The sequence below is a fragment of the Cebidichthys violaceus genome, unplaced genomic scaffold (genome assembly GCF_023349555.1).
Source record: "Cebidichthys violaceus isolate CVI_PGR_0920_01 unplaced genomic scaffold, fCebVio1.0.p SCAF_23, whole genome shotgun sequence".
Lineage (NCBI taxonomy): Eukaryota > Metazoa > Chordata > Actinopteri > Perciformes > Stichaeidae > Cebidichthys > Cebidichthys violaceus.
In genome coordinates, this window is record NW_027176406.1 from 3,571,302 (window position 1) to 3,598,947 (window position 27,646).

At 42.9% G+C, this 27,646-nt stretch overlaps 1 protein-coding gene across 1 annotated transcript; it reads left to right on the forward strand.

Annotated features, from left to right (window-relative positions):
* Positions 1-2,846: 2,846 nt before the first annotated feature.
* On the forward strand, positions 2,847-27,330 carry vat1 (vesicle amine transport 1). The gene is made up of 6 exons (XM_068718806.1): positions 2,847-3,549; positions 9,227-9,434; positions 20,098-20,268; positions 21,437-21,526; positions 23,110-23,351; positions 26,995-27,330. The coding sequence occupies exons 1-6, from the start codon at positions 3,124-3,126 to the stop codon at positions 27,265-27,267; spliced, it is 1,410 nt and encodes a 469-aa protein (XP_068574907.1). The 5' UTR covers positions 2,847-3,123; the 3' UTR covers positions 27,268-27,330.
* The last annotated feature ends 316 nt before the right edge of the window (positions 27,331-27,646 follow it).

The following is a 27,646-nucleotide window of genomic DNA, read 5'->3' on the forward strand; positions in this document are numbered from 1 at the left end:
AAGCCATATGTTGACATCTAATGCAATACAGCCTAACGTTTACTAGTATGATATGTTAGTACTCTTTTCATGCCGGCTTGTTTCTGGAGAGGTTGTTGCAGTAGTGTTTCTCAAAATGAATGTTTTGAAATCTTTCAAAAATCTAAATTCCTTTCAGCTTCATTATACTTCAATTATACTAAGTGTGGTATATAATTTAGGGGCAGATATCCCAAAACTTTGGCAGAAGATCACTCTTTCAGTCAATAGAACAGCAGGTGGCAGTATGTATTCATTACCCAGACCTTGTGGGACACAAAATTTAATATATTACTTTTCATAAGTTAACTCAGCAGACAGGAGGTCTCTATAGGAAGCTGCTGGAGCTCATCATTTTGTTCTTAAATTCATACACATTTCCCATATTGCCTTTTATGAATGTATGGACATAAATGGATAAATATTTACAATAAATGGTATTTATGCTGACATTTCTGCTGCATCTGCCAGCAAGCGGGTGAAGTGTTCTGCAATCCCATTGCCTGTATATTAGTACGTGCTAAGAGATGCTTTGATGGATATGTTACTCAACCAATAAACTCATTACACCCATGCATGAACAGAGCAGAGATGTGAGCAGTAGATCACTCAACAAGAGGGTAGATGAACAAAAAAGAAGAAATAAATGGCCAGAGGTTGAGTTGGTAAGGAGCCAATATGCACTGACTTCTGGATTCGGAGATCTCAGTTTCTGTAAACTTGCCAAGAAGACTGCAGTTCTGAAGTTATTCCAAACAGCATTTTAATTTTAGAATTTAGAATTAGAAGAGGTACCATAGGTGAAAACACTTGTGTGGGATGACCATGGGTGGGCAGGAGCTTTAAGACATCAAGAAATATCATAAGTAGATATAATTTGCTCTACCTTGACCAGCTACAACATTATAATGCTGCTTATACGTTGGGGTTTAACACAGTGGTTCCTAGCCCCAGGCAAAAATCTTAGGCATAACAAGATATATTACTTAGTGAGGGTCATAACCCAAAAAGACTGGAAGCCACTGGTTTGGCATAACAGCAGCACTGAAAGCAATTCTAAATCTTGTTCATGGATATTGTAATAATGCATGAAAGAATAACATTGACCTTCTAGCATCAAGAAGGTAATCAAGCTTTTTTTTAAACTCTGTCACAATAAGTCATGCAGCCAACATGCGTAAGATTTGTTATAAAACCCAGTATTTGCTCAGTTTTAATGACAGTTTGTATTTCAGCCGCACTCATTCTCAGACATGGTCCAGACTCCCTGCAGACTGTATTTGCCTGGCAGAGTGGTGACACGGTACTTTATCCAAGCCAAATTACCCCACTGAGGAACATTATGCATTCGATAACCTACTTAGACGACAGAGGAAGCCTCCAAACTGCACCAGGTGTCCAAAGCAATACATCTTTGTTCCTGCATCATATCCCTGTGTTCCTTTAGCTGCAGCCACTTCCTGTGATGGATACATTTTCAAACATTGTTAAGCTGCTGGAACACGTTCTGAAATTTTCTTCTTGGCCCCACAGTGAAACTACAGAAAGCTTTCCCATTGAGCTCCACTTCTAATCCCTTTTTTCGGATTCCAACCTGCAGTCCAGTCATTTTCCTGCTACATTACCATACCGGCCCTGTCAGAGCTAATGAGGAGACGAGCCACTCAGCGAGCACCCACAGCATACTGATGTATTTCCAGAGTGGCTCAGTGTGGTCGGTTGGGAAAAACAGACAATCTGCCTTGTAACATTTTGCCCATGTCAAAGCGGCAGATCAATAATGCCTGCATCCTACATCATTAAGCCCCGTGGGATATTGATTGGGTCATTGCTTACTTTGGCCTCAGAAGTGCTGAGTGGCTCTTTACTGCCACAAGGTGTCTCACCACCCTTCTTGTGGTCAAATCTCTCTGAATGGTCACTGGGTTGGTCCCTCAGCTCTAAAGACAAAGAGCTGGAGAATATGAATAGACCCTGGTTCCTTCATGAGATGGATATAAGAGATACTGACTGCTGCATCTGTGATCATAAAACTACTTGTTCCAATCACACAATCCACCAGGTCTCCAAAAGACTGTAACCCTGCACCATGAACTTAAATGGAGAGGTCATCCCGACCTTATGGCTCTGGCTCCTTGAACTGAAGCTGAATAATACAAAGCAGGTTATATCGTTTAATCAGAAACTGGCGTGACCTCAACACAAACTCATATTTTTCTGAGCTGCCTGCACAGGGAAGTTATAACAATGAGCCGTACGCATGCCCAAAGTTCCTGCAAATCCCACTGTAGAATAGGCGGCATAAACAGACATTTCCTCCGGCTCCTACTGTTCCAGCACCACACACCTCACCGTTAAACAAGCAGCAGTAAACAGAAAGAAAGAAGCAGATACTTGTTGAAAGAATGTGCTTTCTATTTCATCACATAAGGGCAATACACTGTGTTCTGATTATACTGTATGTCATAGTCAGCTCAAAAGTGAAAAATCAATACACTGCTGAGTTTAATGTGATTTATTGTCTCAAGGGTTAAACCCATACTTCATCTCTCTGGCTTCCTTATTTGGCATGCTACTTTTTTGCTCTTACGATAAAACAACATTTTAACTGTAATGTGGAGATTTGCAGTAATCACCAGATTTGGGTTTTGCATGGGTTGTCTTTAACTTCATTTGCCTTTTCAGCTATAATTGACATTTTTGCAAATCACCTCTGCTTGATGCAATATAGGCTTATCTTATAGCCCTACCCCAGACAGCCAAACACGCCCAGTCACAGACGCCAATCCCTGCGTTTCCACAGCTCTCCGTGTTTTCCAGCCTGCCTCTGTCTCGTCCCACTCGCACTCTCTCTCAGAGCGCGGCGTTGACAGCTACTGGCCACTGATCAGCCCACTTTGTCGGGGTTTGTGTCTCCACGTAAGACTGCTGAAAAAGACGCTCCTTCTCTCGCATTGTCTTTTATTCGCAAGGCAAGCACACGCGACAAAACAGCAAGCCCGTCCACGGCAACAGAAGCACAAGAAGTATATATATAAAAAAAAAAAAAAAAAAAGCCTGTAAGTCAATTTCTAGACTCATCACTGTCTTTCATCTCCCTGCACAATGTCTGGAGAAGACGCACCTGCCGAGCAGCAAAACGCCGTGGACCAGAAGCAGGAGACCAAACCCGCCGAGGAGCCCAAAGCGGAGCCGCCCAAGACGGAGCCGGCACCCGCCGCAGCCGCCGAGGCAACTGCTACCCCCGCGGCGACCACCGAGAAGGTCCCCGAGGAGGAGACGTTCACCTACCGCGCTCTGGTGCTCACCGGCTACGGGGGCTATGATAAAGTCAAGCTGCAGGTGAAGAAGGGCAAGCCTGCGCTCAAGGCTGGCGAGGTCCTGGTGCGGGTTAAGGCTTGCGGGCTGAACTTCGCAGACCTGATGGCTCGGCAGGGGCTGTACGACCGGCTGCCGTCCCCGCCGGTCACCCCGGGAATGGAGTGCTCTGGGGTGGTGGAGGCTGTAGGGGAAGAAGTGACGGACAGAAAAGTAAGCGCACATGCCTATCTGCTTCTTATCGTGGCGCTTTAAGCCTCATTTTACTGTGTGTGTTTTATTGTTTAAGTGATGAATATTTGCCTCGTTTCGTTTTTTGGTGCTGAACTGCTACATCTGGATATGGGCGTGTCAGGCGTTGCTCGCTGCTCAGGCAGTGGTGGTACCGGAGGCCAGTGCTGTGCAGTTTCATGACTTAATGTATTTAATGCCAATAGGCTATTGGGTCAGGTAATTAACACAGTAGTATGTTAATAATAAATATTAATCTATAGTGTATATTTCAGCTGTTAACGGTGCTCATCCGTTCATTTACCCGTGCGTAAAGAGACAGCATTTGTTATCTCAAAGTGGATGAAGCCTGTTATTGTGTTCATGTTGTATTTCATCTCTGTAGAAGAAGCCCCAAGTATGTACATGACACGAGTTGAGTACAATGAAGTCAGCAGCAGGCGTCGCCCCTCTTGTCTCCCCGGTTTTCAAATTGCGCTGAACTGTGCGCACTTAGAGATTGAGCAACTTCAAGTCCAAAATAGTTGCTGAGATGGAGATGGCTTCATCGCTTATACGCAACATATGTGTCGTAAGTCTAAAGTCTAAATAAACACACGCAAACCCGCTGGATGCTTTCCACTCTTCCAGCACCTACGCTGTACTGCGCTTTGATGTGTGCCAAGGCGTGGAGAGCTGCGTCAAGTCAGCCAAAGATAGCCACCGGAAATGAGACTGCTCTGCCTTCAAAATCAAAGCTTTGAACAGTTACTTGAGAGTTTCTTTTGCCGTTCATTGGTGACAAAATGAGTGGAAATTAAAATATGTGCCACATATGGAAATCAAGAAAGAGTTAAACATGTTTAGCCCACTGAACGAGCAATATTTACTCATATCCGTGCACGTGCACGTGTAGGCTACGGTCTGCAGTTTCTCGTCATGCTTAGGCCTTTACGGCTCTAAATGCAAAATGTAAAAAATACGTTTTGGGTGAAAAAAACCCCCAATAAAAAAGCCACCTCTGTTCTAATTTGCTCATCCTAGTCATTAATACAGGACTTTATTGCGGAAACGATGATCAGATGCCACAGTTATTAATATGGCTAACTTGACACCGGTGGCAGAGAACGGAGTCACCGACGCCTTTTGTTACCGGGAGCGACAGTGGCGCACAGACTCACCGAGCGGAAAGGGCGAGGCGCGGCGCGGCGCAACAGACAGCCTGGTGTGAGAAATATAGAAACACTCGCCCTCTTTGTCATCAGATAATCTATCGCCTCTGTTGTGTTCAGAAAATATTTACGGGCATAAATAGACATCACCATTAAAGTTCAAACGCACAATGAAGCAAAGTCAATTAAACACTCACAATAAAAAAATGCCTTTCCTTCATATTCAGCCACAAAGAATGAAGTGGTGATTGAAAGAGGCTTATTAGTCAATTTCTGATAGTGCATGATGAGTCACAGGCCTGTATGTCTGTCTCCTGGCTGCATGGCATCACCACGGTAATGCCTTTGTAAGGCAATTAATACACAAAGCCAACATGTTACACATGAGCCAGTTATGACTCACACCATTTGTTGTCAGAGCACCACATATCCTCACATCAGACAGCTAGTTAATATCTGTGGTTAACATCAGGCTGATCAGATGTGTGAAGCAAACAGCATCAGTGCTGGGAGTGGCACATATGCCAAGTCCTTATGGATGGGGGAAGCTGTGCAAGGTACTATGAATGTGATTGGTGGCAGGTCAGCCAATAGCAGCAAGACATCAGAAGGTTAAGACTCATTTGTTTCTAAACTAGCTTCTTTCCACATTGTCAGTGATGTAGATTGGATTTAAAGGTCATGCATTACACTCACATGCACAGACACACGTCTTGTCACCAAGGCCTCACGCCCACCACATCCGTTTGCAGCCCTTTGTTTATAGAATTAAGAGCCAATCTTCCTAATGGATCGAGATCTCTGAGATATTTTGGCATCCAACTCAGAGGGAATGTGCTGACCCTGATGGCACAGAATTTTTGGGAGGCTCATCTCTCACTGCAGCTCTCTATCCGTCTGCCTATCTATGTCTGTTTCGCTCGCACACGCACACACACATAAATGCACACAAAGACATACAAAAATGGGTGTGTCTCATAGTTAGCTCAACATACAGCGTGCACAAAGCTATGGACACATTCCAATTGCCATTTAATTAGACAATTCTACATAAACATCGGTGGCTAAGTGTGATTGGGTTTTATTTTATCTTTCTGACATTTTCAAGAGCTTTCTTTTCCTCACAGACATAAGAGGCATTTGAGAACTTCAGCTTTTTTGCTAAATGAGAAAAATATGTCTCCATTTGTCAAATGCTTTGACAAAAATATAATTTTGATATCAGAACTCAGGTGTGGAAACAATTCAAACAACACCAACCCCTGGATATACAGTAATGTGATTAGACATTTGCAGAGTTGATAAAGGCAGCACCATTGTATCTCCCTAGTCTCCCTGTCTTTGTCTTGTTTATTGTTTTGCTGCTTGCTTACTCTTGTGTTTTTATTTGTGTTTATTATTCACTGCATGCCTCGCATTATGTTTCAATAACGTCTGTGAAACAAGCATCCCTCAAGGGGGACAATCAAGTTGAATGAAGTAATGCTAGCGCCCTCACCCGAAATGACCTCGGAGGGAGTGTGGGGAAAAGTGTAACACTGAGTAAGAGAGGGAAGAGGGGAAATATCACAAATCTCCAATGCTCCCCTGATGCCAAACATCAGCACTTTTTTTCTCCTGACCCGCTTCTTTTACTTCTTTTTTTCTTTTTTCATGCTCTTCCTCTGTGAGTTTTGGTCGGATCTGACCCATATGTTCTCAATTACCTCCCTCTGGCCCACATTGTCAGTCTGGTATTTCCTCCATTCCTCCTTCACTCTCTCTAACTATCTCTCCTTCCTTCATATAATCTCTTGGTTCTTCCTCTGTTGAACGTGCTGTCAGTGAATCCCTCTATCATGCTGCTCTCTTTTTGTGTTTCCATCCTCTTTCCTTTCCAGTCATATATAACTTCCTCTTTCATCTTACATTTCCTGTTCATCACAATGACAGCATTAAGAGCTTGCTCTCATACTGTACGTGGCCTGTTGATAGTTTGCCATAAACTGCTGGGTTAAAATAATATCCGACATCTTACACATACTTTTGAATCTCACATTTTTTGAAGTGTGGAGTTGTATTCAGGCCTCTAATATTAGTCGAGCTGCAAAAAGCTGATCAACAATAATGGTATATTGAGAGCACGATATGCTGATTTGCATAGTCAGAGGTGCAGTCAAGTGCAAAAAGCAGCACAAAGCCCTCTTGTCACCAATTATGCTGTGTGTGTGAGAGCAGGGCGTGGCCCTTATCTCAACATCCCACAAACTGTGTCAAAGCACAGTAACACCTACGCTGACACCGGGGAGATATTATGTTACCTTTTAATTACATTTACAGGAGCCATGCAGGCTGTGTGGGTGTTAATACACGTCTCATACATTTAACCTTCATCTTCTTCATTTTGCCTCAACCTGACTCAGGAACTCTGTATCAGAAATTTTGTTCATCCTTTTTTTTTCCCCCGATAATTTTTCGCTGAGATCATGAAAACTCACAGCCCACAAAGCAGCTGACTTGGAGGCCCACATACCCCAAAATTGAATCACCATCTGATTAAGTCCATTCATGTACAGTTAACTGGAAGTGTCTTTGTTCAGCGCTCCTTCAATCCTGACCCCGACTGTGACTGCATTTGATGCAGTGGCATGAAGGCTGAGAAAGGAAATGCGAGAGAAGCGCAAGTGTGTGTGTGTGTGTGTGTGTGTGTGTGTGTGTGTGTGTGTGTGTGTGTGTGTGTGTGTGTGTGTGTGTGTGTCACACTGTGAAGATGTTGTAACAGAACTGTCACAAGGCGTGCTCGCGTGGCCTTGAATGTTCCTACCTAGATTCTGTGTGACTGACAGTAACTCACATGCTTTACGTGGGCGCAAAAGAATAGCTGCAGATGCATTTGAATGTGATGTGTGAGTCATATTTGTGTTTCCTGCACAAGCCTGTACTCCCCCGTCCATCGATTTGTGCCACACTGTACCCCCAATTAAACCCACGAACGAAGCTGATGAGTTTGAAGACTAAAAAAAAAAAAAGGAGAAAAAAAAATCTGAGATGGAGATGGCTGAGAGCGAGTCAGCGTGAATGACAAAGAAGAGGAAAGAGAAGAAGCCCACGGTGGAAAAGTGAAAAAGTATATTTTGAAGAAATAGAAACCAAATGACTCGGCTTCAGACAGAGGGATGTGGGTATGAAAAGGGAAAGAGAGAGGGAGATCTCTCTAATTGGAGCGGATAGACAGCGAGGCGCATTGCTCCCTCCAGACCATTAGAGAGGCCCGGGTGGAGAGGGTTTGTTCCCAGGAGGAGAGAGCTTGTCTTATGCTCAGCCATGGGGAAGAATCTGGCAGGGACTCTTGATGAGTGGAGGGAAGCCAGGGGAGAAGATGGGCCCCATTGTCCTGTCTCACTGATGAGGAAGAGGGGATACGGGACACTCCTCGCAAGAGAAAAAGAAAGAGGATGGTGAAGACAGAATGAGATAGAGAAACATGAAGAAATAGTGAGGAAAGAGAGAGCATCAAAGAAAGCGGCGAGACACAGACAGGACGAGACGAGACGAGACGAGGGACTAGAGAAGGGGAAGGAAGACGTTCTAAAGTTGTAAGAGGAAAAGGAGTCAGGAAGTGAAAGAGAAAGAAGGGAAGATAAAAAAGTGAGGAGAATGGAAACGGGACAGGAGGGTGAGCTGCGTCGGGAGGGCTGAATAAGGGGGAGGAAGAAAACAGGAAGAGAGTTATAATACTGCAGTCATCTCTGTTTCCTGTGTCCCTCGAACGGGCTCCCCTGATTGGTTAGTGAGGCGCCGGAGGGGTAAGTTTACATTGAGGCTTGTCCTTCTGGAAAGAGACAGTTTTGAATCAGAGGATCCTGCACTGATAACATTTTGGAAGCATAAAATGACCCCGATGGTGATCGTGGCATGCAGCATGTTGAATGATGTTTGTGGCTTCCTCACTGTCAGGATAGTGGTTCTGAAATTGCTTGAAACTCGTATATTTTATCATTTATAGAACAGCTATCATACTGTGGCACCAATCCCAAAGCATCTGACATGCTAATCAAAAAGGAAAAAAAATAAAATAGAGCTACTTCCTTTTTTTTTCTTCTGTCGCTTTGTTATTTCCCTCCATAAAGTCAATACAGTTACTGCTCTTACTCTGCTGTGGTTTAACGCTTTCCTTGTTTGCTTGCACTTTTTAGGAGCAAACACTTTCAGGTTTGGTGGACGAGGTGGCTGCATGCAAACCACACTCTTACTATACGGCTCACATCTTTTCCACTGCACCAAAGAAGCCGTAAGGCACCACAACTGCTACCTATTTTTTTTTGCATACTTGTGGTATTCAGGTAGTATAATTGTCTCAATATAATGTTTTTAATCAAATCAAAATTATTATGTTTTTTAATCAAATGAATTTAGGGAATCCCATCATTACTTTAGGTTACATTGTTTTCAGTAACTGGAAACACAGGCAGAGAGCCCTTTGCTTTGCCTCCTTCTCATCCCTTGTCTTCCTGCGCCTTCTGTTCCAGGTCGGCGATAAGGTGATGGTGCTGAACCGCTTTGGGCTGTGGCAGGAGGTGGCGGCGGTGCCAGCAACCCACACCTTCCTCATCCCAGAGGGCATGAGCTTTGAGGAGGCAGCAGCCCTCCCTGTGAACTACATCACTGCCTACATGATGCTGTTTGACTTCGGCAACCTGCGGCCCAACCAGAGCGTCCTCATTCATGCTGCTGCAGGTAAGGAGATAAGTAGAAATACAGAGAGTACAAATACACAGTATAGATGCCTACAGAAACCCTTTTAATTTGTGTCAATCTTAGGCTGGAAATGAACTCATGAACTCCTCATGAAAGGGTCATTAATTTAAATGATAGTTGAATTCATTATACATTGATTAATAATTCAACTACAAATCGAACGCAAACATTGTTGTACAGTTTGCTGTAGTATCTATGAATTACTGTCATTTATCTTGTAGTCCTGCAACTGAAAACCACATGTAATCAGTTTTCCTTCTCGGTATCAGTCCAGAACTCTGCTAACTGCTCTATAGTTAGCAGCATTTTACAACCAGCTTTTTGAGTAGATCTCTAGAGAATCATTTTGAAATCCTCTGCAGAAGCTCAACACAAAGATGCAAAGCTTGTACTGTGACGTAAAGGAAACATCTTTGAATGTTTACACTACCAGACTTCTTCTTTATCTGCACCTCCTGTTTATGCATTTCTTTTCTATATGAATTATGGCTGTTGGAGAAGGGCCCACTGTTCATTAGTATGAGATATGGCTCAGTGCTTTGCACTCTCTAGGACTGCACTCATACTGGAGCACCTGCCACCTGGACCGCGAGGTCAAAGTTCAGAGTGAGTGGGTGGGAGAAAGATGGTGATTGAGGGAGTAAAAGCACCTGTTTTGGGGTGTGATGCACCTAGCCTGGGAACATTTGATTTTGCTGTGTTTACACAATCAGGCCAGCTGGAGAGAATGGGGAGCGCATTAGCCAAAAGAAAAAAATGGTTCTTTCCCCGTTTCTCTCTCGCTATCTGCCTGTGTACAGCTTTCACTTTTCCTCCTCTTTCCAACTCTGTGCAGAGGGAGTCAGAAAGGGATCCCTCAGCATATGGGAAAGTGTGTGGGTGTAGATGGTTAACCAGAGATGTAAGCGCAGAATGAAACCTGAGCCCGTTTTCTCTCTGCGAGACAACATTTTTTACAGAAAGCTGTGGGAGACTACCGGCCCAGGGGGATGTGTCCCTTGATATTCACACAATTGCACCGAAAAGGAATGAATTTGTACGTAAGATTATCATTCAACTGTGCAGTTTTCCCCCAGAGCAGCTAACAGACTCATAGTTGTGGGATTGGTGGTTTCCAGTGGAATCCCAAATGTTTGCGTTCACCATATCATCCGGCTGATGTCACTCATCCCTCTGAACACACATCTTGTTCGGGCTTTTTCTGTGCAGAGTATGTCTGCTATAGGGAGGAATGCTGTGGAAGTGTGGTGTAAGACTCTTTTCCCCACTGGTTTGGTCGAGGCGGCGTCTCTGGTTTCTCAGGGCAGGCTGCCAGTCTTGGCTCGCCAGCTGTCCGGACATCAGCATTGTAAAAGCACAATACTGAGGCTATGACAAAAACATTTGCTCAACAGTCTGCTTCACTGCACTCTGTCATTCTTTGCATGTGTAAACCATTATTGTGCTGTATGCTCTACAACGCAGCTCCATTGATGCTTTTAAAGCTTTCTTTTTAATAGCAGTGGACATGATAGTAGTACCTTTTGTGGAAAAGTGTGAGAGGTGTGCACTTCCTTCGCCTCCCTCTGTTGTGGGGCTGCATGGCTCACATGGTGCTGGAGACTGGGGTGTGGGTGGGGGGGATCCATGATGTTCAATGATTAGAGCGCTCAAACGTATCTGCTGTGACATGGCCAGAGAGAAAGTGAGATTGTGTCTTTGCCTATCTGCCTGTCTTTTCATACAGTCTGATATTTTGTTAATATTATGCAGGAAATTGCACAAAGGGAGGCATATATTCCTCACTAAATGCATTCCAATACTGGAACTGTTTATTTGAGCAATATTGAAACATACTGCAAATATGAATGAATCTGTTTAATATATTTAATTAATTAATTAATTTTGACCATCAACTTATCAAACCCAAGTCATTTACTGCTTCAATTATTTACTGTAATTTGAATATAGTTGGGCTTTGTAGTATTGTCCAACAATGCAAGCAATTTGAAGACATCACCTTGGTTTCTGGGAACATTTTATGACCATTTTGACAAGTATTTTGACATTTTACAGAACCAAATGATTCAATGATTAACCTGAAAAAATAATCTAAATAACCTAAATAATAAGTTAATTGATGATGAAACTAAGTTAGTTGCTGCCCTGCAGTAATGTAATTTAATGGCGCGATTCCCTTTTTGGCATAATATCTTTACAATCGATCCCCAGGTCACATATGTGACATAAGCTGATCAAAGAATATCTTTTAAAGGCCTGAGGAGGTGAAACCTTCATGTGTTTCACACATTTTGTGAAACCATCCTCACTCATGTACTCTGCTTGCAGTTACTTTGAGTTTGCTTCTGACTTGAAAATCAGAAGGCAATTATTTGACTGTAATACGTTACTTGAAAATGTGGAACACCACCACAGGGGCCTCAATCAAAATTCCATGTTTCAGTTGAAACGCTTTTAACTATTTGTAGTTCTAAGTAACAGAATACAGAGCGTGTATTGGATTTTGATTGTGAAACAGTAATTAACAAGTACTCTGTTTCCACTCAACCATGTCCACAGCTCCTGTGAACACCCAATTTAATCACACACAGTATTAGATTGAGGTTAAATGGCTTTACTTCAACTCGTCAGACTGTCTCACAAGACTTTGCAACTGATGATTGCCTATGAAGTCCTGTAACCAACTTAACAGTAGGGATTTTGTGTGACAGACTTGCCTGCACAACACTGCATTCCTGCTAGATAAGTCTTTGTTTTGCAAAGATAAAACAGTGAGCTTTTACATGAGATTAACTGGGCCTATTTGTCGGTTTTTGGTAATCATGATTACCAAACAGCAACCACAGACATATTGTTTAAGGAGAAATGTCACCTTCTACTGTCATAAATCTTTCCATCAAAGCATCTTGAATGCTTGAGGGGTTCATCCTCACTTGTTCGGTCCGGCGGTTGACCTGTTTATTCTCATAATAAGGATGTAATCCGCTGATTTCATCACATTAGGAAAATGATCATCCTCCTTTCAATTACTTTCAGATTGCTTTGTCTCCAAAGCCCCTGAAACTTGCTTTTAAACAGATAACTAATTCTAAATGAGCAACATTTAATAATATTCATATGATATGATCATCTTCAACAGGTACCTACATTTTTGTCAAGATATGTGGAATAGTTCATCGGCTTTGACCCTCTCAATAAACAGAGTCTACATTATTTTTTCTCAAAAGAAAAGTAAAAAGTCAAGTCGATTTTATACATACGGTCCAAAATCCCGAATATGTCTCAGAGGGCTTTACAATGTTAACAACAGATGAAATCTTTAATAGTAAAACATGTGAGAAAATAGAGAGACTTGAGGAAGAACAACATAGGAGATACAACAAGTTAATTAGAGAAAAAAAAAAAAAAAAAATGATAACATCACTTTTCAGCTGGTCTCATTGAATGATAATAATAGATTGGTGCTAAACCTGAACAACAACAGCTCTATATGGCAAAAGACCTGTTGAACCTAATGTAGTAGTGAGGGCCTTTACGTCCTCTTGCTTCTCCATGGTTTCAAGTTTGCAGGTATCGCCAAGTTAACTCATCAAGAGCTCTCCATAAAGAACATAATTTCCTCAAAAGGTGACCTTTACCCATTACGATCTGGAGATTAGTGCAGTATGCCTGACTGGTCATGCCTTTGTGTGTGTGTGTGTGTGTGTGTGTGTGTGTGTGTGTGTGTGTGTGTGTGTGTGTGTGTGTGTGAGTGTGTGTGTGTGTGTGTGTGTGTATGTGTGAATAGTCCTCAGCTGCCTCTCCCGTGGGTCCGCTCCTGTCCTCTCTCTCCAAACAATAGCTTGTTGTATTTCCTCCCATCGTGCCTCCCTTCTCGGCCGCACTGCACATCTGCATCCTCCGTCGTCTCCCCCCCCCCCCCCCCCCCGCCCTCTGGTCCTCTGTAACCTCCTCTCCCTCTGCGTGACCTCGCCATAATATCCGTGCTTGATTCCTCGTTCATCGGGGAACGAGTGCACGTTTCTCCTTTTGTTTTCCCTAGAGGGCTTGGGCGGGGGAAAGTTCAACGACATTTGGATGTACCTCGTGGGTCTTCCACTGTGCCAGCAGCCTTTCCTCTGACCTCTCCCTGAACTGGTCCTTATGTTTATGAACCATGGCTGGCCACCACACCCACACTACACATTCCTGCATACATATTTTCTACGCTGCTTCCAATAATGACGTCCCCCCTTCTGTTTTATTTATGAGCTCTCAAGTGGCTGCAGACCAACGTCAAGTGTCACGCATTGTGTTGCATATGTGGAATGCATAATATAAATTAGGTGGCGCTATGGGAACCTGTGTCATCGATTTATCTGATGATTTTGCTTCATGGCCTCATCCACCTCCCACTCTGTGACATTTTGGCACAGATGCTGCCAGAGTTTGTGGATTCCAACTGGATCTTCTCATACTGTAGAAAAACATGCTCACTAATAGGACTGTTAGGTGTTTCAGCCTGCTATAGAACACATGCATTCAATCATCTCCTCTCATAAAGCTCCACAAGAAGTGTGTTTGGGGTTTGTCTCTTAGATTTCACACATCCTGAGTGCTGTTTAACCTGAACGTTTTTCTTTCCACAAGCCAATTATGCAGGCTTCCATACTGTACTTTTGCAGCTGCTTCTTGCTGGAGTGTCTGTGTATAGGACAGAGTTACACCAGGTTACACTGAAGATTTTCTGGAAACACTTGAGTGAGTGGCTTCCAGCATGTGGGTGCAACATATAGTGGTGGGTGATATAGGAGTCACAGCTAAGGAGTTAAATCCTTGTTAATGGTAATCTATGAGCTTCTGACTCTGGAAGTCATTTTTACAGTTGTAAACTCCTGTTTGTAGTTCAACATTGAAATGAGGGACTCTCTTGGATAATTTAATGATATTATAGGTTTATGTCAATGCCATCAGTTTTGAGTATTGTTTTAGATGTGTTTGTTAGAAATCATGTTACTGTGATGAAGCCAGTAGAAGGCTCAAATCAGTGCTGTGATAAATTCAGGGTGATTCACTTTTACAATTGGAAAGCAAAAAAAATCACTATAGTTGCAAATTAATCCAAAATTGACCCTAAATATGAAAGGCAATTAGTTAATTGAACTGCCGAACATTTTATCAAGTTTCTAAAATACCTGATCTTTAGGTTTTATTCACTGTTACTGGCACAAACAATAGAATTTAAAATTTGTGATTTTTCTTACTGAAATGCTCCTGGGGATTCATATATTACCTTCTCTTTAACTTTATAGGCACTCAGACTTTTCATCAAAGAACCAGATATGTTCTAATGCATTTGCTCATCAGCAGAACGTCCTGGCTTGTCACCTAACATTGTCAATGCAAAACACGAACAGGACTTCAACTTCTGGCAGAGGCCTACTGTTAATGCTTAAAGCAATAGGAACAGGTGGCTGGATCTCTTGGGTTTGCTGAATGAGAGCCCCATCCTGGTGTATATCTTCATGACTGCTGTCAGACCTGCAGGCAGGGCCTCAGGCATATGAGCCCTCAGTGCAAAAAACAGTCGATTGCTGGTGGGATAAAAAAAATGGGAAGCAGTAAATGTCTTTGGAAGTTGAATGATTGCAAGAAACGCGTGAGCTGTAAGTAAAGAAATATAACTTCCTATTTATTTTATTTTACCCAGGACTCCCTCGACAGATTATTGTTCTCATTCACTATATATAAAATACACCGGCTGACAAAGTGCATTCGCTCAAGTGTATTTACATCTCTCTCTTTTATGGACCCATTGTTCCTGGGAGCTATGATAAAAGTCTTATGTGCCTTGAAAATGGTTTCCTCTCCTCCCAGGCTGTCTGCTCGGGAGGTCTTACCCTAGTTTAGAGAATGCTAATTCAGTCTGACCACTAAGCGGGAGTCTGGGCTGGGTGGTTGAACCGTCTCTGTGTTCCCCAGGCCTGGCATCGCCGCCGGCAGATCAGCTGCACTGATAGGAGAGGGAAACCAGGGCAACCTCCAACCTAACCCACCAATCACATCGCTCGCTTGCGCTCTCATTGCTGCAGCCGTTGACAAATGACCCCACCCCCACCCTAACCACCACATACAGTCGCAGGTGTATGTGAAACCTGCGTCAGGACACCTGTTTGTGTGAAACTGGATGAGTGTGCACCAGCTTGTGTTTCATTTTGCATCTGTGTTCATGCGAGGAAGTAAAGTGGTTCATGTCAGAAATATCTTTTGTGTCCATGCATATAAGTGCACATTATGTGCATGTGTGTTGTGTTTTTGTGTTTGTTTTAGTTAGCAGTGTGAGAAACCGTACGCAATCACAGAGACCCCTTCACACACGAGCAAAGAATGGTTTGGTTTTTTGTTATTCATTTGTCCAGTAAACTAAAAATGGGCCTCCTCTATGCTGCAAAAAGAGAAATTCACCATCAGAGAGAGCACATTAAACTGCTCTTCAAGCCCACAGTGTGTGCACTTACACAGTCATCCCAAAAAAACACCAAGGTTACATAATGCAGAGTAATCTCTCAAGAGTAGACGTTCACAAACCAAGCCAACCAGAGCTCCTATCACAGAAACAGGACTCGTATCTGAACTCTGTTAGAGCTGCACAAAGTAGCAATAAAAAGTACATTTATTTGGTTCAGCTTGTTGATGTTGTAAAGCAGCCACAGCGAGTTTGGGTAAAAAGGGATGCCTGGGTCCTCGTTTGTATTTCATTCTTTGTCAGCCACTACCACCGCAGGCTAATGATAGGTTAAGAAAGACGAGAGTTCTTGAAGAAATGTGGACAAAAATGCATAAGAAAAAACACACAAAAAAACAACACGGAGCTCAGAGACAAGGGACCAGTCATCTCTCCGGTGTTGACAGTAGACATGTGGTCACCAGCCGTCTCCTGACTAACACCTGAGATCATAGCTTGGCTCACACAATTGAGAAATGCTCTGAAGTGAGATCTTTTTTCATTTAGACAAGAATCATGGGAGATGTATTAAATCGGGGACGAGGAAGACGGGGTGTCAATCCATTATTTCTTCATAAATTTGAAAAACATTTCTGATGCCCCCCCACCCACCCATGCTGTTGAGCTCTGGGTGTGGAGCAATAACAGTGGCCTCAGTGTCAGTCTGGATTCCACTGTGATTTGGAGAAAATTCCTCTTCACTCCTAACGGTCATGTTATGGTAGCCAAGTGCAATTTATGCCAAATTGCGAGTATGTAAGGGTTCAGGGGAAGACAAAACCCTATGTATCCTGTTTCTCCAGAGAGAGAGAGAAAAACAAAATACATAGGTGGACGCTTTTTGACGTTTTCCTAATTTCCAAATGTAAACAATTCAATTGAATCTTGAGGAGAACAAATGCAATTAGCAGCAAGAATTTGCTAAAGCTGCTTTCTCTTCCACAGGGGAATGGGTAAGTGTTTTTGGATGGTCTTAAATCACTCAACCCCTACCAAGGGAGAAGATTCTAGTCTTAAGAAGTAGATGTAGAGGGAGAAACTATAAATCAGGAAACCAAGGAAAGAACAGGAACTGAAGCACAGGGTTAATGAAAGGTTAATATTTTACTCTCTGTGCATATTTGTGAAGATTAGCGGATACGAGCAGCTCCTCTCTCCCTTGTGATCTGTGGATGTATGTGTGTGTGTGTGTGTGTGTGTGTGTGTGTGTGTGTGTGTGTGTGTGTGTGTGTGTGTGTGTGTGTGTATTTGTAAAGTGAGGTGGGGAGCGGTAAGGGGTTCTTGGCACAGCTCAGGAGTCTTGTGATGGAAGATCAGGAGTTTGTTCTCAGGGAGCTCAGAAACAGGTATCTTCCCCGGCCAAAATATTTGACTGGATATATGTTTTTACACACCCAAATTTTGAGGAAGAAGAAAGATATGATTATTTAAAATGCATTTTTTGAGGTTCTGTTGTCTTCTGGTTTTATATTTTTAAAGAATTCAGTCTTTAAGAATAGAGGCTGATTTCAGCAGAGGTTGTTTCCCATTGCTCACTGACTTAATAAAGCAGAAACAGAAGGGGAATCGCTGTGTTTATGACAGCAGCGTTAGTTAAATATTAATATGCAAGTGCCTGGCTGTAAGAACGTGGGATTAATAGATGCATCATCCTGTTGGACCCTTTTTCACACCTGTATGAGAGGGTTGCTACTATGCGACAAAGCCACTTGGCACAAAACAGCTCTAAAGCCCCACTCAGAGAATGCATAATCATAATCATAATTTTTTTTTTTTTTAAATCTTCCCTTTTATCTCACATAAGCAATCAATTATGTGCTTGTTTAAAAACCTGTGTGTCAAAGGCAAACAGATGCACATTTGCTTGTAGTGTTGAAAATGTGTAAAAGTAAGCTGTAAATCCTGAACAAATAAAAAACCTTGACACACGCTGGCTATCCAAAGCTCAGTCTGTCAACTATATACTGATGACAAACATATGATTGCCTTCAAATGACTCTTATATGACCAAAGGAAGAGCAGTCAATGTAACAAAATGGCTCCCTTTGCTCAGTCATTGCCTGCAATTTGGCTGAGGTTTCCTTGGCAACACAAACTTGGTTTCTCACTGAGGACAAGGGGAGATGGTGCTGTTATGACGCAGCCACAACAACCCTCACATCCAACAGCTATAGCCTTGATTTTGTTTACTTGTCAATTCTCCTATCAGTGTCAGCAGGTGTGATTATAGTAGCGGTCTATTCATCCCACATGGACGAAGGATCTCAGATGACAACCTCAAATCATAAATGTTTTTCATCTTTACACTGAAATTGAGGGCAGGGAAGGAAGGGGTTGTATTCAAATTATTTGTCTTGTTTGTTTTTTCATCAAGGACAATTTTCTGTAACAAAGCCCTCAGTGTTTTTAAAAAAAAGTTCAAATAAAAGGCCTTGAAATGAACCCTTTTTCATTCTCATGCTGAGCATTTCCTGATCACAGATTAATAAAGAGGATAGTGTGATTTGGCTTATCATTACATCTCAGTTAATTTTTTGTTTTTAGGCCAGTGTCAGGGGTGTTTTATGTGATAGTGCAGCCTCAGAGACTAACTGCCAGGATGTCATTGCGGAAATTGGACAATTCGACTTGTTCAGTGGCTCAGAATAATTTTTATGCTGAGCTGAAGGGACCAGAGGTGCATCAGTGTCATCTAATGTTCTACTCGTACACAATGTCCAGTATACAGACATAATCATTCTGATATTAAGATAAAAAAAGTAAAATGATCCAGTTACACTGAGTACTCAAAATAGACTTTAGATTCTATAGTCTATTTTCTATAGTATAGAAGAAGCATGTAGCTGTCCTAGGAAAACATATTTATCCATTTTTGGTGATTTCAAATTTGTCAGATAAACCGAAGGATTAAGTGTACCTTTATGGGTTGAGACAATTTCCTGTCACAAAGCTGATTTTAGGGTGTGTTTTCTCAGATTAACCTATAAGGATATAGGAAGAAGCTTTTTTTAATAGATGTCACATTATGGGATCAGAAATGTGATTAGTGATATGTCTTCCTCTTTGGTGACTTCTGCAAAAGCCTAATCAAACATGCATGGGCGTTTTTTCGTCCTTCCTGCCTTTCTTTATCTCACTGGTGTGCACATTAATAAATGTTGGCTTTAGTTGCCAATGTAAGAAAGTAAATTATGATTTCATCATTCAGTTAATCCAAACCTGTCCAGCGGTCCAGTATCTCAGCTATGCCATGATAAAATGGATGCAAATGCTCATGTTTTGTGTTGCTTCATTCTCTAGTATCAGATAAGACGTGCTCTTTACTTGGTTGGACATAAATGACCTTTATGGATTCCTTTCAATTCAAGTCCTTAAGTCAGCCTCCATTTCAAACAAGCTACTGCTTATCAGTAACCTATTACTTCTTGCTTTGGCTGCCTTGGCAAACATTGGCTGAGTCATTTGCCACAACTATGTACACACTTTCAAATAAAGCGACCACACAAACATAGATATCCGAAACATCTACTGAAGCACACAGTCTCGCAGCACTTTGTCTTTAAAAATGATCTTGGACAATGTGCACATTTTGCTTTCAGGTGGCACGGTTACAAGGAGCTGTGTTTATGTAATCTGTAATAGAATGTCATCCAGCTCTCTTTTCCTAACAAAACAGATACCACAGCTACACTTTTCCGTCCTGTGGAAAAACAGGTTGTCTTGAATAAGGGAACCAAAAAATTAGATGCGTCATTTGAGCTACAATGGCAACTTTCTCCAGAGTTGGATATGTGTGTGTGTTTCTGTGCATCTGTGTGTGGGTGTTTATTCTCCCCAGGGCCAGTTCGGGTAATGTGATTGTCTTTAATGCATTCTTTTCATACCCTTGTGCAAAACACGTCCACGCTGTTATTGACTGGCTTGTTTGGGACAATAAATAATGCAAATCACATTTACCTGCCATAGAAAATGCGTGCAGAATGTGAATTCTCGGGTGCCTTTCTGTTCCGCTGAGTTAAATTCAGGTTTTAGTGTTGCCTTGAATGACCAGATTAAGCTTGAATGCTTGTCAGTAGAATATATTACAAGTCATGTCCTGAAATGTATATTCTTTCATAAAATCATAACCATTTGTCAACCCTGCCCCTCTTCCTTCAGGTGGTGTGGGTATTGCAGCCACTCAGCTGTGCAACACGGTGAAGGACGTGACTGTGTTCGGCACGGCATCCGCCAGTAAGCACGAGACCATCAGCCAGGGTGGAGTCACGCATCCCATCGACTATCGCACCAAGGACTATGTGGAGGAAGTACGCAAGATCAGCCCGAAAGGTGAGACACTTGGCCACCTGCACTGAGACAAATGCTCTAAATGTTTGTGTGGAAATAATGGAAAATAAATGAACCAGTGCATACTATCTATGATCAAGGTTTACATCAATATGTATGTTTATCACTGCTTCATAAGCAAATATTCCATATCAATGTATTCCCTCTGGCACAAAGCAATACTATCTGACTGCAACATTTGTCATACAGTGTTGAACAAACCGACAGTGAGATGTTGTATTTTCATACACTTTTTTTTTTTTTTCTCATGACACAATTCTCAGCAGGGTTGGCTGCCATGTACACTAGACTAGTCATTTTGTCTACCAAGCAAACTCATTTCACTAAACTGTGACTGTTTGGATTCGCCATCAATAATGTATCCGCAGTTTTATGGCGATGTGGCTCTGGACTCGCTGCTTGAACAATGTCCAGTTCCTGTGTTCCTAGCAGGATGGAGACCATTATCATGCTGATTTCATAGTCCCCTCTCCAACCCGTCTCTCTTCTCTGTAGCATGGGGCGAGACTGACAGACATTACAGAGACAGATACGAAGACAGCGAGAACTGACACTTTAGACAGAATGTATCTAATTAAGCCTGAATCAATGTGCAGCCCTGCTCGCTACCTTTGGCTCTCTGTCAATTCATCTGTGCTGTTGTCAAGGCAGAGTCCTGCTGTGAGCCTCCCACAATCAATAGAAGCAGGGTTTAACGGAGCAAGGAGGGGTAGCCCAATTTGAGGAGTCCCCTCTGGCACAAAGGAACATCATTAAGGCCAAGCCTACATGGCCAGACATAAATAAGCCACAGAGAAACCTTCATAGTTAGGTTGCCATTCTTCACCATCTGTTCAGAGGTTGGTTTGTTATTCTCTCCAACGTGGAATGGACTGGACATTGACAGAGAGACATTTTATCCCTCTTGTCTTATCAGTGACAAGAATGAGAAAATATAAAAACAAGTAGGATCTCACCAGCTCTCCTCCTCTCTGTCTTCTCTTGGCATACGTATGGGTTCCTCTCTGTATAAACATGGCACAACTTGGCTACACCTACTACTCCTAGTGAACTCTGGCATGCAGAGGGGGCTGCTGAGGAGACTCGGCAGCCTACTCATGCTGAATTCACACCAGTGATAACTGTCCCCTTCTTCTGTCTTCTGCTCCAGGGATGGACATAATACTGGACCCTCTCGGAGGATCAGACACCCATAAGGCCTACAACCTGCTGAAGCCAATGGGCAAACTCATCACTTATGGTAAGTAGTGGAACACCTGAGTGTATCATTTATTATCAGTGTAGAGCTAGCATGGAGTGGCTCCATTTGAATCCTCGGTGACACAACACAACCCCTTTCAGGAATTATTGCAATTAGATTTGATGAAAATGGTCCCGTCAATCCTTTCCCCTGAATTCGCAGGGAATCTGACCCGATGACACAGATTAAGAATTACCATTTGGAAATAGCAAATATTCTTCCTGATATCTCGTTTGCTTATGTAGATCATAAAGAGGTGTCATTATTAAACTGAACAAATTTTTACTCTAATGTAAACTCTACTTTTTGACTATGAGTAAGTTCTTCACAAAGTGTTTACGAAGTAATTTTTTACAGCTTGACTCCACTTTATTACAAAATATCTGGAAAAGCAGCTGCTTAGTCATTTTGGACAGCTTGATTAAAAAAAGAACTCCACGAGATCCTGGAGTGTAAATGCAAATTGATACAGTACATAAAATAGTCATGGGTTTCCACTGAATAGAGCTGCTTCCTGGTGGGCAGAGTGACCTCTCTATGGAGCTCCATGTCCTCAGTGTGCTGTGTGCCATCTGTGGGAAGGCCTTTACGCTTGCTATGTGGCGATGCCAATCTGTAACCAGCATGCATGCAACAGTGGGCGGGGTCGGCATCCATGAAGAACAGGGCCTTGCCTTTGCATGCCGCACAAAAACCCGCTACCCAGCATGGTGCCCCCCACCCTCGCCCATTCATCCTCTCTCAGGCCTGCAGAACTCCTCTCCCCCCAGTCCACCCCACCCTCCCGGTCCCTCTGTGCTGGTTGCTTCTCGTCCAGCTTATCAGAAGTATGCATGGCGGAACAATGGGCGTTCTATCCACATGAAACCTGGAATGTAGCAGGCTGGGTCCCTGTCTTCCCTCAGAGCGGGCTTTGTGTCCCCTGTTTCCCCTGAGAGAGACACAGAAACAGTGAGAGCACAGCAGACTATCTGCACACAGACTGAGGGGATAGGAAGGGGATGTGGTGACAGTGAGAGCCGAGGTGCAAAAGAGGTTTTCAGGCTGGAAGATGCAGGAGAGTGTGAAAGAGGCAGAGCAAAGATATAAACCAGGACTAACAAGTCGAGGTACCTGACAGGATTTAATGTTGATTTAACATTCTGCCGAATGATTAATTAGTCTATTTTTTTTTGTCAATAATTGTTTGACCTATAACTAGTCATAAAATTGGAAAAAAAATTAAAAGACGAGACCAAAGCCCAACATGATATCTTCAGATTGCTTGTTTTTCTCAACCAACTGTCAAAAATACAAACATCTATAATTTACGAATGACATAAAAAAGAGAAAGAGGTAAATGTCAGTTTTTTTCTGCCAAGTCAGTTACCAAATGATGCCAAAAGAGAAAAGTTGATGATCAGATGAGAGAAAAATGGGAAACGGAGAAAGTGGATAGAGCGGGCAGATAATTTGATAGAAAATGAACCAGACCTCTAATCGAGTCATCATCAGTAAATCAACTAAGGATTTAGAAATGTATCCTGAGAATATACTCTTACGATTGAGCTTCTTTTTCTCTTTTCATCCTCCCTCTCCATCAGGTACATCTAACATGCTAGCCGGCCAGAAGAAGAACCTGCTCGCTGTGGCCAAGAACTGGTACCATCAGTTCTCCATCCACACGCTCAGCCTGATCCAGGGGAACAAGTCAGTGTGCGGTTTCCACCTGGGCTACCTGGACGGGGAGATGGAGCTCATCACCCAGGCCATGAACATCATCCTGGAGCTCTACAAGGAGGGCAAGGTCAAGCCCCGCATTGACTCCACTTGGCACCTTGAGCAGGTTTGTGCCTTACTGTGGTTTCCTTTACCTTTGCCTTAAATTTATCTCAGTCATAATAACAAACATATTTATACCATAGACGTTTCTCATTAGTACTCCAGACAATGTAAAGCGAATCAGGTCTAGACTTGGTCCAGAGTTTCCAATAAGAGACGTTCTTACCTACTGGAAACCTTTGGTTTAGGCGCCTGGGTAGATCGTACAGGATGCAGGACATGGCACGGATTACACCGCGGTCACATAGCCGGTTCGTAATTTGCTCATAAACAACAGAGCCTTTTTCATTTTCAATAATTTGTCTGACAATTCTCCGGACAATGACCAGCTTTATTTACACATGGGCTCAATCGGACATTACACTGAATTTAACAGGGACATTTGCGTTTTCACATACAGCTCCTCCGGGTAATGTTTAGATAATTTCAGGGTTGCAATGCATGTGTGCAAGGGGCTAATGTCCAGCCTATCTACAACTGATGCAGCTAGATTTCTGGCCCCCTGTATGTGACTATTTTAAATACTTTTTAATGTATTCTTAGGTTGAATCCATACTCAGATATGTATTTCCATTAAACAGCATTTGTATGTGGGTTTCAGATCCATTTATGCCTGGTTGTTACTGTGACAATATGCAACCCTGTGCACCTCAGTCTGGATGTCTAGATGATTCATTGTGCATTTACACCTGAACTACATCCATTTTTACACCATGTGCTTACAATCCAGTCACCCAGAATTCATGCGAGTGCCAGGTGGGTTTGTGTGCACGCTAGTTTTGCAGTGGGATCTGCAGGAGCTGGGTGTGGCTCTCCGATTTAATATGGCTCAACAATCAACAGGCGAAGTTTGTCCACAAGAAGCGCTGTGTCTCCTCGGGGATAACTCACTCAGCCAAAGAGACAGTGTCAGATTGTTGCTGGCAAAATTATCCCTGCTAACAGATCTGAATAGACAGTGTGAGAAACACCAAGAGAAAGAGGGAGTCAGAGGCTGACATCTTCTGTTGTCCGAGTCAGAGCTGGTCAGTATTCTGGCCAGAGAGAGAAACACCTGCTGTCTTTCTCCGCCATCAGACGCTCTTTCTCTGCCTCTCATTCTGTCTGCTCTTTATATCAGACTTTCTCTCTGTCTTTAGGTTATTGACTCCCTCTCTGTCTCACTTCATCTCGCTGTATTCTCTCCTTCTCCCTCCTCACACTGCATCTTTTTTGCTTTTTCTCTCTTGTTGCTATGGTGACATCCTTTAGTCAGTGTGTGCGTTTGTCTTAGGGAGGGGCCCTGATGTATGAGAAAGAGACATGGAAGGAGTGTGGAAAAACAGAGAAGAAGGTGTATTTCAGTCTGTCTTGAAGTGATCAGGTGTGAAAGTTTATGCATCAAAGCCAAAAAGCTGGGAGGTGACAGTTAATCAGATATATTATCGATTATTACAAGCCGAGCACAAATGCCACGCCCTGACCGCATCCATCACAGCCCCTCCTCCATGCTCCGTCACCCGTCTTTTTTGCTCCAATGAACATTAAACATGCTTTTGACAATACTTGGAAATAGGTTTCTCGTGGTTCATTATCTACATCTGCACTGATACTCAGGAGGATAATGGTCATGTGTGCAGCCGCAAATAGCACACTCAGTCCGAGATGCCTGGAAGCCAGAGAGGTCGACAGATGTTAGAGAGTAAAGGATGGAAGTGGGTGGAGTCGTCTAAAGCGCCTCAGTTGCTCTCACTGTGACTTTCATTCACATTGAAGATGATGCTTACGATTCCCGGACTCACCCCTCCCTCCCTTTCAGTTTCAGCGAGGCGCGTCTCTCTTCCGAAGGACACCAGTTGCTCCCTTCGTTCCCTCCCCCTCCCTCCCTCTCTCTCCCATGTGTCTGAGTCGTCAGGGCCACGTTTCAGCCAGGCTTTACGTTGCTAGGAGATGGCCCTGTTGCCGTGGCATTGGTTGTTAGGTGGTCTGCCTGCCTCACACGAAGAGGGGGGGACTGGAGGAAGGAGGGAGGGGGAAGCGATGGAGACAGGATCAGACAGCGGACAGAGCTTGGTGGTCAGGAGGAGGGTGGGGTTGGTCTGACTGGGATTCTCTTCTTGTCGTGATGATGGAAAGTCAGTTGGACCAAATTGGTCGATCCATCATTGGATGGGGGTTTGGCTGATTAGCTGTCAACACTGATGATTGGTTGACACCATTAAATTCAGCTTTTATACACAACCAAAACATGTGACTGAAGAAAGTTTACTAGTTTAAAAAAAAATCATAAACATTTGAATTAACTACTACTAAAATTAACCTCAGTTTTAACCCACGAAGTGCCATTGTCATGTCATCTAGATATTAGGGGGACATAATTCCTTGTTCTCTGCGAAAATGCATTCTTAAATGTAGCTAAACAATGCATAGTGGTTGCACACGTCCAAAAAGCGTTAAGACAGCAATGTTATCCTAAATGAAGGTCCGCACACAGCTCTCTTAAGTGTGATTTATTGAAACATCAACAAATGACATTTCGAGCTAATTCTCTTCTTTAGACATCACGTAAGGGTGCTACAGTGTGTGGAGTCTCATTCATGTTTTCTGAAATTAATTTGACACTTTTGCAGTCTGATTCATTCAGGAAGGATAGTAACAAACAAGGAATTTTGCACTCATGCACTCAAAGTCTGTAACTTGTTATCTTTAACACAGACTGAATCCTCATCTTATCTTCAGCTAAACGTTATGAGGCATTTCTGCACTGAACAATTACTTTGGAATCACATTAGGAACGGATCTCTTTACGGCCAGTATAAACAGGAGGAACATATACCAACATTAAAAACTGCTTTAGGGCAGACTTGAAAAATGTGACCCTATCCTTCACTAATGAGACATAGCACTACCTGAAAGCAGCGGTTATTGATCGATTGATCTGCGGCTCACAACTTCATTTTGCAAAGATGAAGACATAACAATTCACATTAGAGCCATCATTAAACTTCAGCTCCCATTAGAATTGACATGACCAAGATTTAACCAAGGTTTCAGATCCAACATTATACTCTCCAGGAAATATGCCTCACGCCCCCTTTTTTCTGACCAGATGGTGAGCACATTTTAATGTGAAGATTATAGAATTTTCTAATTCAAGTAAAAGTTGAGTTTGGTAACACTGGGATATTAGATACAAATATTACTTTCTGCTACATGTTGGTATTTGTTGCCGACTTATAATTATAAACATTTCATTATGTTTATACTAAATTCTAATATTGAAATTATCTGTTTGCAGTACATGTTATTCCCCGCATTTATTTTGTTATCCTTCTGTTATCCATTTTTGTCTTTGCTTTTTCCTGCTGCAACAATTTCATTTCCCTTCAAAGATTATTAAAGTCTCGTCTAACCAAATGTAGCTTCTCATACACGGCATATTAAAGCGATATTTGAGCCTGTGAAATGTATTCCTAGTCTCTGGTATCAAAACAGAAGATTAGTGGAATGCAAGGAGGTTCATATCGCTGTGGAAATGTGTTGGTGGAGGAGAAACTGGCTACTGCTTATGCTCAATAGATGTTTCTTAATGACAGGTGTATTTAAACCCCGCCCTCTTTTCACTCTTCACTCTTGTAATCGTCTTTCTCCTTCTATTCCTCCTCCAGGTGGGCGATGCCATGAGAAAGATGCAAGAGAGGAACAACATCGGCAAAGTGATCCTCAACACAGAGCCGATGCCCGAGGAGGAGAAGAAGGAGGAGCCCAAGAAGGAGGACAAGAAAGAGGACAAGAAGAAGGACGACAAGAAGAAGGATGACAAGAAGAAGGACGATGGCAAGAAGGAGGAGAAGAAGGATGACAAGAAGAAAGAGGAGCCGAAGAAGGAGGAGAAGAAGGAGGAGGAGAAGAAGGAAGAGCCAAACAAGGAGGAGAAGTGAGAGGGAGGGATGGATAGTCAAGCAGACTGGCAGGGAGTTTGTGTCCTGGGAGCAGGGGGTGGGGTGGGGTGGGGGGGGGGGGGGGGGGGTGGGGGGGGGGGGGGGGGGGGGTGGGGGGGGGGTGGATGGGAGGTTGGGGGTTGGAGTGTAAGCAAGGATTGGAAGGAGTTAGAAGGGTAGATTACAAAATGATCACACCACTGTCGATCGATCATCTCTTCCACCTCCCCTCCGCCTCACCCTTGAGAATCCACAATAGCAGTAATTACTCAGGCCTGGCTCCACCCATCCCCCTCCCATCCGTTTCTTTTGCCTTTATCTCTATTTTTTTTTTTTAAAAAGTGCAATCACTTGTAACCCCTTTGTAAAAGCCAAACGT

Coding starts and splice junctions, on each gene's coding strand:
- vat1 (XM_068718806.1), top strand. CDS start 3,124: ATGTCTGGAGAAGACGCACCTGCCGAGCAGCAAAACGCCGTGGACCAG. Junction 20,269..21,436: donor ACGCAAGATCAGCCCGAAAG/GTGAGACACTTG, acceptor CTTCTGCTCCAG/GGATGGACATAATACTGGAC. Junction 23,352..26,994: donor CCACTTGGCACCTTGAGCAG/GTTTGTGCCTTA, acceptor TTCCTCCTCCAG/GTGGGCGATGCCATGAGAAA.